Source organism: Miniopterus schreibersii (assembly GCF_964146895.1).
Source record: "Miniopterus schreibersii genome assembly, chromosome: 3".
Lineage (NCBI taxonomy): Eukaryota > Metazoa > Chordata > Mammalia > Chiroptera > Miniopteridae > Miniopterus > Miniopterus schreibersii.
The window spans coordinates 70,127,436-70,142,739 of NC_138103.1; the positions used below are offsets into that span (position 1 = coordinate 70,127,436).

The 15,304-nt window shown below is 41.3% G+C and overlaps 1 protein-coding gene across 4 annotated transcripts in view; it reads right to left on the reverse strand.

The window, feature by feature from the left end:
* Positions 1-15,304, reverse strand: part of OCLN (occludin) — a 40,463-nt gene that overhangs the window by 24,301 nt on the left and 858 nt on the right. For all 4 annotated transcript variants that reach the window (XM_081131188.1, XM_081131189.1, XM_081131190.1 and 1 more), the window contains exons 2-4: positions 10,699-10,809; positions 5,335-6,010; positions 1,446-1,607 (exon numbers count right to left, since the gene is read on the reverse strand). In XM_081131188.1, coding sequence (XP_080987314.1) covers positions 1,446-1,607; positions 5,335-6,010; positions 10,699-10,748 — 888 coding nt within the window. In that variant the 5' untranslated portion in view covers positions 10,749-10,809. The remainder of the gene's footprint in view (positions 1-1,445; positions 1,608-5,334; positions 6,011-10,698; positions 10,810-15,304) is intronic.

Here is a 15,304-nt window from a genome sequence, read left to right on the forward strand (position 1 = left end):
TTTCCCATTGATTTTGAGAGAGAGTGAAAAGGAGAGGGGTGGGGGGAGAGAGGAGAGGAAAAGAGACATCGATGGGAGAGAGACATGTCAATTGGTTGTTTCCCACGAGTGCCCCAGCTGGGGCTAGGGATCAAACCTGCGACCCAGGTATGTGCCCTTGACTGGAAATCAAACCCAAGGCCCTTGGGTGCACAGGCTGAGGCTCTAACCACTGAGCAACACCAGCCAGGGCAAGACTGCTTCATTTTTGCTCTTTAACTAACTATAAAAAAACAACACTTCAGCCCTGGCTGGGTGGCTCACTTGGTTGGAGTGTTATCCCATGCACCAACAGCAAGGTTGCAGGTTCGATCCCGGTTGGGACACATATAGGAAGAACTGATTGATGTTTCTCTCTCTCTCTTCTGCTTTCTCTAAAATTAGTAAAAATATATCCTTGGGTGAGAATTAAAAAAAAACAAAAACCAAACCCTTCATCCATGTTTATAGAATCCTTCAAACACAAGATGTATACGATGCTACAGCTAAAGGAGACTTCAGGATGATCAATATCTTTGCCCCTGACCAGCAGTACCCACCCTTAGCCCTTTCCACTTAACTCCCACTAGCCAAAAATAAAAAATAAATAAAAAACCTACTCTGGAACCAGTGTCCAGGATTCTCAACTAACCTTCATGGAAGAAATCAATCTGCTCAAAGAAACCTATGATGGCAGTTTCTGAAGCTGCTCCCAACAGATCCTAACAGGATTTCTAAGAAACAAAGTCTTACTCCAAGTATCTCTAAAGACAGGTCAGGTTATCAATAACATGCACTGGGGGGATATTTTTGAAGAGAGGGCTTTTGAGGGCTTGCAGCAAATCACATCATATAAGAAGCCACATACCACTAGGATTAACAGTGTATAAAAAAAGGAAATTGCTCTGATTTCTCTCAGCCTCATTAAAGTATTTCATAGGTACTATAAATATTAGCACAGAATTAGACACTTTGATTCACCAGGCTGTTCTCCATGTAAAAAGTTTAAGTCTGCCATCTGCCACCACTCCAAAAACACCTTTTGGCAATCTTGACCCAAGAGAGCACCCTGGGTAATAAATAGTGTTTCCCTCCAAAAGGTAAGCAGGAAAATAAAAGGGGGCTGGGGAAGTTGTCTGAGTTTTGTAAAGGCCAAGTTCCTTCTACATGATTACTTTAGAAGCAATCTATTTTCAGTGCCTAGATCTACTTCTTGAAAATGAAAATCTGATTTTTACCTTGTAGTAAAATTATTTCTACTTATTGCACCTTCTTAAACTTCTGAGTAAAACCTGAGGCCACAACTTTTGCAAAAATATGCAATAATTCTAAGAACAAAGTTTCACAAAGCACTAACGGTCAAGTTTAGAGACAGAAACCCAGGGGTTTAATAAAAGATTGGATGCTTGATGTTTTTTAATACTCACCCACTCTTCAACATTGGGGGCCTGCTCATCATAAATTGGTTCCTTGTCCCACAAAATATTCGACTTGTCATACTGGTCCATCTTTCTTCTTGTTTTCACGGCAAAGAAAATTATTAAAGCAAAAGCCACAATAACCATGAATCCCAGTACAATGGCAATGGCCTAAAGACAGTAAAGATAGGCATAATTAGATTTTAATTGCTTACTTTATCCCAATACACCCTCTACTAGTACTTAATCCATCCTCTAAAAATACCCTACTAAATATCTGTGATTTAACTGATATAAAACTGATACAAATAGTTACATTTTAGAAATAAAATCTAGTCCATACTAGTTAAGCTAATGCTAGCAAAATACACACACACACACACACACACACACACACACACATGCCTTAAGTCAATCCTCAAAATACAGTTTCCTCAAAATATAGTTAATTAACGTTAGGAACTATCATCACCCCCATTTTTTAGAACTTTACAGAAAACTACTCCAAAGCTTGAGCACCAAGGGGCCATATTTTACAAAGGATCTCCCTTACCATAAATTATGCAGATATGACCTAACCAAGCTATAAATTAGAGGAAACTGACTAATGGCTCACTTAGTCTGGCACGTTTTTCTGTTTTAGGAGCCTTTCATGTACTTACTAGAAAGGGCTCTGTGACAAGGAAACCCTACCCGTGACAGTTCTCCCAGTGCCTGGTAGATGTGTTGTGGTGCACTGGCCCAGAGGCACCTGGAGTTGAGGCAGGCACCAGGACTCTGCCTGGACATCTGCTACTGGGTAACAGGAGGCGCTCTCTGCAGCTGTCTATCTAACAGTGATATCCTTTTTCAAAGAATACAGCTTTGGGGTAGTCAGAGGACTAAAAAGGATGGGGGTGTGGTAAGATAGGAGTACCGACCCTCAGCCCTATTTACCACAAATATATCTGAAAGTCAACCACAAACATTCTGAAAACCTACATTTGCAGGGAAAACATTTCAGTCTTCAAAACAGGCTGAGAATTCCTGAGTCAGTTAGTAACCCAGAAACATTTTCTTAATATAATTACGGGGTGACTCATGGTTACTGAAGGCAGGTTTTTTTTCTATCCCATCTGCACATTTCAATTGCCTGGATAGTTTTTAAAACTACTGACTTATACTCTAAAAATAACAAAACACTTTTGAAAGAAATTAAAGGTGACCTAAGTAAATGGAAAGACATCCTATGTTCATATATTAGTAGACTTGATATAAAGATGACAATACTCCCCAAATTGATCTACAGGTTTAAGACAACCCCTCAAAATGCTAGCTGGCATTTTTTTTTTGGCAGAAATTCACAAGCTGATCCCAAAATTCACATGAAAATACAAGGGACCCAGAATCTTGAAAAAGAACAAAGTTGGCAGAATCCCACTTCCCGATTTCTAAACATACTACAAAGCTACAGTAGTCAAGACAGTGAGGTACTAGCATAAGGATAGAAGCATAGATTAATGGAATCAAATTAAGAGTTTAGAAATAAAGCCTGACATTTATTGTTAATTCATTTTTGACTAGGGCATGAACAATTTAATGGTAAAATAGTCCTTTCAAAAAATAATACCAATACAACTGCACAAAGAATGTTAGACTCCTTCCTTATACTACGCCCAAAATAAACTCAAAATGGATCACAGCCTGGCCAGTGTGGCTCAGCGGTTGAGCACTGACCTATGATCCCGGCGACTGTGGTTCAATTCCCAGTCAGGGCACATGCCCAGGATTCAGGCTCGATCCCCAGCAGGGGGCATGCAACAGGCAGCCGATCAATGACTCAACATTGATGTTTCTATCTCTCTCTCCTCCTCTCCCTTCCTCTCTCTGAAATCAATAAAGATATATTTAAAAAAAAAAAAATCACAGACCTAACAGAAAGAGCTAAAGTTGAAAGTCTTAGGCCCTAGCCAGTTTGGCTCTGTGGAGTGTCAGCCCCTGGACTGAAGGGTCCTGGGTTCGATTCCGGCCAAGCGCACATACCTCGATTGCAGGCTCAATCCCTGGCCCTGGTTGGTGTGCGTGCAGGAGGCAACTAATCGATGTTTCTCTCCCCCATTGATGTCTCTCTCTCTCTCTCTCTCTCTCTCTCTCTCTCTCTGTCTCTCGCCCTTCCTCTCTCCCTCTCCCCCTTCCACTCTCTCTGAAAAGCAATGGAAAAAATATCCTCAGGTGAGGATTTAAAAAAAAAGTCTTCAGGAGTAAATCTTTGTGATTCTGAATTAGATAAAGTGTTCTTAGATATGACACCAAAAGCACAAGCAACAAGAGAAAAAATTTTGTGCAACAACAACATGCAGAAAGGTAAATGAGAATGACAAAATGAGAGAAAATACTTGCAAATCATACATCTATAAGGTACCTGTATCTGGATATATAAAGAGTTCTTGCAACTCAACAATAAAAATACAAGTAGCCCAATTAAAAAATAGGCAGATTCTAAACAGCCATTTCTCCAAAGAAGATATATGTACAAGGAAAACAAGCTCAACACCGTTAGCTGTCAAGGAAAATTAAATCAAAACCAAAATGAGCATGGCTAGCCCGGCTGGGCGTGGCTCAGCGGTTGAGTGTCAACCTAGGATCCAGGCGATCAGGGTTCGATTCCCGGTCAGGGCACATGCCCGGGTTGTGGGCTCAATCCCCAGTCGGGGGCGTGCAGGAGGCATCAATGACTCTCTCATCATTGATGTTTCTATCTCTCTCTCTCCCTCTCCCTTCCTCTCTCTGAAATCAATAAAGATATATTTTAAAAAATGTCTACGCTAAAAAAAAAAAACACCCAAAAAACAAAATAAGCATGGCTAGAATCAGAGAGACAAAAACAGTATTGGTAAGGATGTGCAGAAATTGGAATCCTATATATTTCTGGTAAATGTAAAGTAATGTAACCACTTTGGAAAAGTCTGACAGTTCCTCAAAAGGTTGAGCACAAAGTCACCATAAGACCCAGCAATTCCACCCCTAGGTATATACGCAACTCAAAAGAAATTAAAACACAGGTTCACCAGGCATAGCTCAGCTGTTGAGCATCGACCCAGGGTCCAGGAGATGGTGGTTCGATTCCAGGTCAGGGCACAGGTCAGGGCATATGCCCAGGGTGCAGGCTCGAACCCCCAGTTGGGGGAGTGTGCAGGAGGCAGCCGATGAATGACTCTCTCATCACTGATGTTTCTCTCGCTCTCTCTCTCCTTCTCCTCTCCTCTCTCTGAAATCAATAAAGATACATTTAAAAACAAAAACAAAAAAACACAGGCTCACATAAAAACTTATACATAAATGTTCAGAGCATTATTCCTAACAGCCAATGTGGAATTAGCACATATGTCCATCAACTGATGGATAAATAAAATTTGGCATATCCATATAATGAATTATTATTCAGCAATAAAAAGGAATGAAGTACCGGTACCTGCTACATCGTGGATGAACCCTAAAAACATTAGACTAAATGAAAGAAGCCAATCATAAAAGACTGCATATGTATTGTGTCATTCTGTTTATATGAAATCCAGAATAGGCAAATCTCCAGAATAGGTATGAGGAGTGACTGCTAATAGGTATGAGTTAGTAAAATGTTCTGTAGAGAATAGTGAAAATGTTCTAAGATTGAGTGTGGTGATGGTTGTACAACTCTGTAAATATACTAAAAACCAACGAACTGTACTCTAAATGGATGAATCATGTGGTATGTTAATTGTACCTCAATAATAACACCTAGCTTTTCTCTCAGATTCTGATTTAAACAGAAGTGGGGCCTTGGCATCAATATTTTTTAAAAGTTCCAAAGAGATTCTATTAAACATCCCAAGTTGAGAGCCTCTGATGCAAGGTGTGAAAAAAACAAAATTACTCATACCTCCTGGGGATCCACCACACAGTAGTGATACAAATACTGATCCACGTAGATTCCAGTAGTTGCAGGTGAATAAAACTGGTTGCAGAGGGCAATAATTTGTGAACCATACATAGATCCAGAAGCTTGGGCAGTTGGATTGACTCCCATTATATAGACAATTGTGGCAATAAACACCAGGAAGCCCAGGACAGCACTCACTATTATCACGGTCAAGTAGTATCTTCTTGTTCTAGATAGCTCAGATCTTATAACACTGGTAACAAATATCACCAATGCAGCAACGAAACAAAAGACAGCCATAGCCAGTAGGAAGCCCTTTGCCGCTCTTGGATCTGTATAGCCTGTTCCATAGCCATAACCGTAGCCATAACCATAGCCATTTCCGAAGCCTCCAAAGCCACTTCCTCCATAAGGGTAATTTATACCACCTCCTAATATGCTGCTTCCATAGCCTCTGTCCCAGCCAAGTGTGGAGGCGACACAGGCAAATATGGCGATGCACATGACGATAATGAGCATAGACAGAATCCGAATCACTCCTGGAGGAGAGGTCCATTTGTAGAAGTGAAGAATTTCATCTTCTGGGTAGAAGGAGTACGCCGTGTGAGAGAGCATCGGTCGAACGTGCATCTCTCCGCCGTACATGTCATTGCTTGGGGCGTAATGACTGGGTTTGCTGAAATGCACATGAAAATAATTTCAAGTTAGCACTTTCTGGAGGTAAGCAGAAAGAACATATAAAGTACTTGGAACAATTTAAACAAACCACTGGCAAAAACAAACAAACAAACAATTGTTAGTACTGTCGAAACTGCAATGGAGCAATTTGTGTCCCCCTGCCCCAAATTAAAATGTCAACATCCTAAATCCCAATGTGATGGTATCAGGAGGTGGGGCCTTTGGGAGGTAATTAAGTCATGAGGTGGAGCCCTCATGAATGGGAATAGTGCCCTCATGAAAGAGGCCCCAGAGAGCTCTCTCACCTTTTCTGTCATGTGAGGACTCAACTAGAAGTTGGTGGTCTACAACTAGGAAGAGGGCCTTCACCAGGACCTGATAATGTTGACACCCTATTTTGGACTTCCAGCCTCCAGAAATGAGAAATAAATTTCTGTTGTTCATAAGCTACCCAGTCGATAGTCCTTTGTTAAATCAGCCTGAACTGGCTCAGACCCACTGAACAGTAAAGATATCTGTGTATGAGAATCTCCTGGTCTGGAGGGCTTGTTGGCCTCTACCCCCAAAGTTTCTGATGCTGCTGGTCTGGGAACCATACATTGAGTTTCTATGTACAGAACAGAAGTTCTCAAATTTTGCTACATATTAGAATCACCTGGGGAATGTGTAAAATCCCCAGATGGAGCACTTCATACCAGTTAATTCATAATCCCTGGGGATGGAACCCATGAAGTTTAAAACAATGGTGTCAACCCTTTGGCCTGTGTGATTTGAGATCAATGCATTCAGACATGACACCTACAATGACCTGCCACTGAACATGTGCAATTCCTGATAGCCTCGCTCTCCTACCTAAAAAGGTACATTCATTCATTTATTCATTTGACAGCTATTTACCGGAGCTGCCAGGCTGGGGCTGTGCTCGGTACTGGGGATACAACAATGAACAGAACAGTCTCAGTCCAGGATCCTCATAGAGTTGAGTCTCTATCAGGGCAGTAAGACATTAATCCCTACTTGATCTGTAATTAGTTATGGTAAGAATTATACAGTAAATCAAGTATGTAATGAGGGCTCATCAGGGTGATGCCTAATTGGACATTAATTCTTCTTTAAAAAAAATACCTTGCAAACTCCAGTAATTAAATCATAAACACAGCTTGTGAAAGGCACACTGATGTGTGGACACACTGAATTTAAGAACTGCATGTCTTGGGGAGGCAAAATTCAATTCGAAAACTGACCTCAGCCCCTTTTGTTTTTGTCATTACAGTATTTCCAGTCCACTACGGCACAACATCGTAGTACTAGGTGCTTCAAAGAAATTACCTGAGTACATGAGAACAAAAAGGAACTGGAGAAACTGGAGAGAACACTGATAAGCTGGTCCTTGAGAATGTCAAGTGTGAAAGCTCCATAACCCATTCTACCGGAATATCTGGGCTGTCTCCGTTTGGAGCTGTGATGGACCGTGCAGCTCTGAACATCTTGAACACCTTGTATCCTGGCACACACAGCACTTATTCTTCTAAGGTATGTACCCAGGAGTAGAATTTCTGGGTCAAATTTTTTTTTTTTTTTTTTTTTTAGTTTCAGCTCCACTAGACAATGTCAAACTGTTTGCCAAAATGATTCTATCAACTTACACTCCCATTAACAGTGTAATGTTCACAGAAGTATTGCTTATAACCCAAAACAGGAAACAGTCCAAATGGGTGCAATATTGCAATTTGTAAGAAATATATATTTGGTCATTCACTCAGGTGACCAAATATATTTTTCTCATATATATCTGGTCTTCTATAATTCCTGACTCATAGCTCTAGGGACCTCTTAGGTCGGGTGAAAGGGTGTCTTTTGTTATGTTAATGAGGTGGTTTGTAAAAGCACTAAGCGGGAGGGTTGGAACTTTCAGTCACCACCCCTACCCTGCAGGCTCCATCCAACCACACAAGCTACCTTCAGGGAAGGGAGAGGGGTTAGAGTTTCAATCAACTGCCAAAAAGACCAATTATTTAATCAATCATGACTAAGTAACAAAGACTACATAAAAACCCAACAGAACCAGGTTCAGGGAGCTTCGGGGTTGGTGAACACGTGGAAATTAAGGGAGAGTGGTGCACCTGGAGAGGGCATGGAAGCTCTGAGCCCTTCCCACATACCCTGCCCTATGGCTCTTTCATTTGGCTGTTGCTGAGTTATGTCCTTCACAATAAATCAGTGATCTAGTGCGTAACATGTTTCTCTGAGTCCTGTGAACCATTCTAGCAAATTAATTGTACCCAAGGAGAGAGTTGTGGGAACCTCTGATTTACAGCTAGTCAGTCAGAAGTGCAGGTTACAACCCGGCATTCTGAGTTGGAAGGGGAGGTTGGAAACTCCAATCTGTAGACAGCTGGTCAGAAGCACGAAAGTCTAAGCTTGTGGCTAGTATCTGAAGTGTGTATATTTGGGGGTGGGGGCAGTCTTGTAGGACTGAATCATTAACCTGTGGAATCTAATGCTATCTCTGGGTAGACAGTGTCAGAATTGAGTTGAATTCTTGAACACCCTGTTGGTATCTGAAAATTGTTTTAGTGGGGTGGAGAGAAGAGGTCTGTAGGACTGAACCCTTCACTTGTGGAATAGAATTCTATCTCCAGGTAGCTAGTGTCAGAATTGAGGGCACCCTGCTGGTGCCCTGAGAATTGTTTGTTGGTATGTGGAGAACCCCACACACTGGAACTGGGTCCAGGGGTCCAATTTAATGGATAACTGTGATATATCCATATGATGGAGCTACAGAGCTGTGCTAATATGGCAGCCACCAGCTACACGGATTTACTGACCACCTGAAGTGTGGCCAGTCCAAACCGAGTTGTGCTTTTAAGTGTAAAAGACACAGTGATCACAGTATGAAAAAAAAAGAAGACCAGCAAGAGAGACCCCTAATATTAACTGTGTACTCTGGCTGATAATGATGTGTCAATGTAGGTTCATCAGTTATAACAAATATACCACTCTGGTGGGGGATATGAAAATGGGTGAGGCTGTGCATGTGTGGTGGCAGGAGGAATATGGGAAATCTCTGTACCTTCCCCTCAATTTTGCTATGAATGTAAATCTCTAAAATATAAAGGCTTAAAAAAAAAACAAACCAGAATGTAAACTATCCCATAAATCAGTCTTTATATCAATCATGTGTTGAAATGATATTTTAGATATATTGTTAAGTGAAATATATTATTAAAATTAATTTCTTTTATTTTCAGTATAAGAAAACATAAAATTACATATATGACTCACATTATATTTCTATAGCACTGCCCTGAAGCAAAAAAAAAAAAAAGTTTAAAAACAAGTAAAACTAAATTGTACTCTTTAGGATGCATGACCATTTGTCAGAACAGGACTTTAAGGTGCTGTTTCTTGACCTAGGTGATGATTCTGCTTTGTCTTTATTCATCATCTCATACCTGTGCCCTTTTCTATTTGATATTATGTTTCACCATCATTTACAAACGCAACATAAAATAAACATCAGGCTAATGGAACACTACTCAATAACTATATTCTCTAACATTTTAACAACCACATTGTCATAAACAGCTGTGTCCATACCAAATTCAAGAATTGCTCAGGAGGCTATGTAATATGAACACAACCCCAACTACAGTTATCAAAGAGTTAAAGCTACAAACTTCATACTTAAAGGAGGCAATCCCTAGCAATGCTTGGTAACAAATTTAAATGAAAGAATTCACTGTTAAATCCCCAAATAACTAGGGATGCCAAGAACCCTCAACTTTGCTTATTTTATATAATGGCAGGAATCACTCTTAAAATTAACAATGTAGAATACAGGATGCTAAGTGAAAGAAGTCAATCACAAAAGACCACATGTTGTATGATTCCATTTATGAAATGTCCAGAATGGACAAACCTAGAAAAGAAAGTAGACTGGTGGTTGCTGAGTACAGGGGGGAAGTAGGGAGTGACTGCTAATGGGTAGGGGTTTCTTTGGGGAGGGGGTTATAAAAATGTTCTAAAATTGTGGTGATGCTTCCATAATTCTGTGAATATATAAAATCACTGGGCCGGGCCAGTATGGCTCAGTGGTTGGGCATCAACCTATGAACCAGGGGGTCACCAGTTCAATTCCTGGTCAGAGCACATGCCTGGGCTGCGGGCACGATCCCCAGTAAGGGGTATGCAGAAAGCAGCCGATCAATGTTTCTCTCTCATCGATGTTTCTAGCTCTCTATCCCTCTCCCTTCCCCTCTCTCTAAAAATCAATAAAAACTTTTTTTTTTTTTTTATATCAATGAACTGTCCATTCTAAATGAGTGAATTGTATGGCATGTGAATTATATCTCAATAAAAATGTTATTTAAAAATTGGTGCTATGTTGCCAATGGTCATTTAAACAAAGCACTAATATGGAAGCTTCATACCAATTGTGAAAAACCAAAGGAATAAATATACACACAAATATAAGACTAGACTATATTGAAGCAAACAGAAATAGCCTCTGCAGAGATAAACTCATCCTGGAAGTATGGGTAAGAAGGGAACTCATTTTTCACTGAATACACATATTTCATTTTTTAAAAGCAAACAAACAACAGATGACAGTTTCAACAAGAGGCACGTATTTTTTACATATGATACTTTTTAAAAAAGGAAACTAAAGAATTATTTACTTACAATTCATCAGGTCTATATGGAGGTGGACTTTCAAAAGGCCTCGATGACATGGTCAATGGTCACCTGATCTTCAAGATGAGCAATGTCCTGTAGCTCCCAAGATAAGCCAATCTAAGCAACATAAGTAGGGTAATGGCATTACTACTGAGCTCAGAGTTTCCTTGCATCACTAAGAAAACTAATGATACCAATCTCAAGTAACTGCTCACACCATGTTTATTTCTCTTGTCCTTCCCATTGCTATTTTTATACACTGGACCATTAATTCCTTGAGCACAGGAAATCAATGAGCATAAGAATCATTCAACCTGGAAGTCCTCAAAGCACCAAGCACCATGCTCTGTATATCAGTGGCATACAAATATTGTTTAAACTTGAAATCCCACACTGTAGTAATAAACAACTCACAAAGTTTGGTAAAAATGGTATTTATTTTTTAAAACAGTCCCTTCAAAGAACAAGAAAGATGGGTATAAGGAAAAAAATTTTTTTAACACATTGTTTCATATTACTTTGGAAAGTTGATATAAAATGAGGCCCTGGCTTGTGTGGCTCAATTGGTTGGGTGTCATCCCATGCACCAAAAGGTTCCAGGTTTGATTCCCAATCAAGGCACATGCCTAGGTTTCAGGCTCAATCCCCAGTAGGGGGGGTGCAGGAGGCAGCTGATCTATATTTAGCTCTCTCACATAGATCTCTCCCTTTCCCTTCCTCTCTCTAAAAACCAATAAAAAATGTTTTTTAAAAATGAGAATGCACATGAAAATGCCTATCTAGCAGAGTCTAACATACTGGGCCCTCAATGTTAACTACAGCATACTCTGGTTTAAAAGTATGTTTTTCTCATTACAAATGATTACAAGATGCATCTATGAATGGTGGGACTGTGGGCTTTTTCCCTTCTGCCTTTCTAAGTCTTCAAAACTGGATATAATTTATACAAATTATGAGGGGAAATCACTAAACACACATTGTATTAAAGAGTCCTCTTCTCTAAGGGGAAAAGCAGAATGATTTCTAAAATTCCTCCATTTGTTCCAATTTCATTCAATCAACAAGTATTTATTAAGTGCCTCCACTATATCACAGGAGCCTGTGGAAATTAAGTATGAGACACAGTTCTCCGGAAGGTCACATGTGTCAGAAAGAAAACAGCTACTACAATGGGCATTATTTAGAACTGAACTTTGTGATAAATTGCAGGATGGGGATGACCCTTCAGTGTGCAGGCCGACTCTCTAACCACTGAGACACACCGACGGGGCATAACTGTCCATTTTTAAAAGTGCATTTCCTTGGTGAGAATTTCAACGAAAGCTAACATAGTATTCCAAACTCAAGCACTTTTCACAGAGATAGTGCTTGGATCTAGGAATGGCACGATTATTAAAAAGAAGAAAACTTCAGAGACACAGAAGCATGGAAGAGACTGAGGGATCTCAGAGGGAAGGCAGGGGTAAGGGAGTGGGGGGTGGGAGACTAATCAAAGAACTTTTATATGCATAAATGCATAACCCATGGACACAGACAACTGTATGGGGAAGGCCTGGGGGTGGGGCGGGCGCAGGGTGGAAGGAATCGATGAGGGGAAAAGGGGGACATCTATAATACTTTCAACAATAAAGATAAATTTTAAAAAATAAAAAGAAGAAAACCTCTACATAACCTTAAAATTTGTGCATCATCTTCCAACTAAGTGCCTCTCTAGGAGGGTGACTAAGATTATCAAAGAACTAGAAAAATCATGTCTTAACACAAATGATTGGAAAAACAGGAAACGTTTGGCCTGGAGAACTCAACATTAGAAGGGCCACTATGGTAACCTTCAAATATCTGAAGACCTGTCTTTGTAGTCCCAGAAATAGTTCCTCAGAAAAAAAACAACACAGCCGGTTTTGCTCAGTGGTTAGAGCTTGGACTGAAGGGTCCCAGGTTCAATTCCGGTCAAGGGCACGTACCTCAGCTGCAGGCTCAATCCCGGGCCCTGCGTCCGGGGTGCATGCGGGAGGCAACCAATCGATGCGTCTCTTTCACATCTATGTTTCTCGCCCTCTCCCTCCCCCCCACCCTCCACTCTCTTTCTGAAAAGCAATGGAAAAAATATCCTTAGGTGAGAATAAAAAATAAAAAAAAAAAAATACTCCAGGGTCAGATTTCCTCTCAATGTTAGAAGAATCTCCCTCACCCTGACCCCACACACACTCCAAAAAATAACAACTAACAATGTGATCTGATGCCAATTATGAAAAGTAAGTTGTTTCATATTTTGGGGGGACTGGACAGGAGAACTTAAAAGGTCTCTTTCAAGGCCATCTGTGACTGTGCTTTAAGGCCACAGCCAAAGGAGAAAGAGAGCCAAGACACAACAGACTGTTGTCCAATGCCCAGCCCTGCACGTCATAACAGTGAAAGGGACCTAAGTCAAACAGCTGAGTAAGAGTCGGGCAAAAGAGCAGCAGCAAACACTTGAGTATGTTAAGCTGAAAGTCAGCTAATGTTAACATATAACAAAAATTCTCTTGAAAATGTTTACTGGTCAAAAGATGACAATAAAAAAACAAGCTAAGATGAAATAGAAAAGTCTAAAAATACTATGCCCCCAAATTGCTTGTTAAAGTAAACTGTCAAAAAGTAAAAAATAAACTTTATTATATTTAAGGGCAGTCTGTTCCTTTTCAATCACATACAGCAATAGTTAATTTGCCTTTAAGAAGTTTTTTTTAAGTTGTGTCTGATTTTAAATGATTCTATTTAGGGTACAGGCACATCATTAGTAAACTGCCTAATTTTTGAAATTAGGCAGATTTTGATATAGACAAGTTCTGTGTCAGAAACTACATTTTAAATAAGCTCTCCAGATAACTGTTAAGCACATCATATATTTTGAGAATCACTGCCTAGAATAAAAGCGTCAATCCAAGGAGCCTCTTGTGAGTTTCCCGTTTAGAACACTCAGATCTTTAAATGGCAGGGGCCTGTGGCTCAGTTCTCAGCTCAAATGTCACCTCCTCAGAGATGCCCTCCCAGTCACTCACGCCATTCACTAAACCTGTTTTATTTTCATAGCAAATTTTCCTAACTAAATTATTAGTTTTTCTTTTCTTTCTTATTTTTTTCTGCCACTATCTCCACCCCAACTGGAAAACCACCTTCACAAGATGCCTGTTTTGACCATCAGTGTTATTCCTGATCCCCGGTATGAAGTGATGATCTACCAATATCTGATTTATAAAAACCAATAGCCCATATTACAGCTGGAGTTTCAATCCAGCGGTGGCAGTCTTGAAGTTCTTCACTCATAACACCCAGTAAATACAATCCTTTAAGTTCAACAAACATAAATTAAGAGCTTTACAGTCCGAGGGGAAAAAGAGAGAAAAGGGTGAAATACACAACCATGTGGGCATCACCTGGGAGCTCCTTAGAAATGCAGAATTCCAGGCCTCACCTCTGACCTATGAATCAGAATCTGTATTTTAATAAGATCCCCAGGTGAGTCATACCACATTCAAGACTGAGAAGGTAACTAGGTTTAAAGGTGACTACTCACCTTTAAAATGGAGTTCTAACAAGGTCTACCTTTTAGAGTAGTTGATAAAATGATATAACGTACAAAGGCTTTTAGAACAGGGCCTCGAAATCAGGAGGCACTGACCATCATTCACCTAAATAACCTGCAAGTTGTGTCAATCTCACTATCCCCCTCTCCATCACCTAACAAAGGAGACGCCTGATAACTAAACAAATGCAAAACAACAAAAAAAGTTTTGCTTTGTCTGAGGAGAGATCTATTACTGTGGCTCCATCATTTAAAATTTCTATTTAAAAAAACATCTGAAATTTAAAAGAAAGATCCTTATGTACAATGCAAAAGAAACATTGTGACGGCTGGGAATGAGTAGTTTGAGAAATCTACTTCCGTCTAAAAAGAACTAGTTTCAATCACAGCAAGAATCGCCAGCAGCGCCTTAAAGGCAAGGGCGTCTCTTTTCCAGGGATCCCAATAATACACCTGTTGTGTGGGAGGGCCACGCACCAGCCTGGAAGGCGGCCTCCTCCCCGCCCAGGGCCACTTCCCGGCGGGCACTTTGCCCGGCTCGCCCCGGGGCCGGCCTGAGGATGGACGCCGCGGCTTCTGTCCCCGCTCGGCCGCTTCGCCCAGGGCACGAGGGGCTCGGGGCTGCTCCTCCAGCCCCAAGGCGCAGAGGCCATTTTGGCCCCTGCACCCACCCCCTCCCCGCGCACTTCCCCCGACAAAGGCAACATGTCTGCTGGACTTGCAGGTCTCAAGACCCGGCGGCCCGGTCCGCGACCCGCGCGTCCCCGCGCGCCCAGGAGCAGCCCCGGCTAGGCGCGCTGGCCGAGCGCGGACCGCCCGAGGGCTCGGTCACGGCTGAGATCCGAGCGTGAGCACATTCCCTCGAAGTGCTGCCTCCCTCGAAATTCAACCTCCGTCCCCCCGGCTGGAGTCCACGAGGGCTCATCCCACTCCCACCAGGCGGACTCAAAATTCAGAACCGTCGGTCGGCGCCCCCCGTCACTCCGGGAATACAGTATTTCACAGGTCCAACCCGGCCACCCTCTCTCCCCGGGACACCCAAAGGGG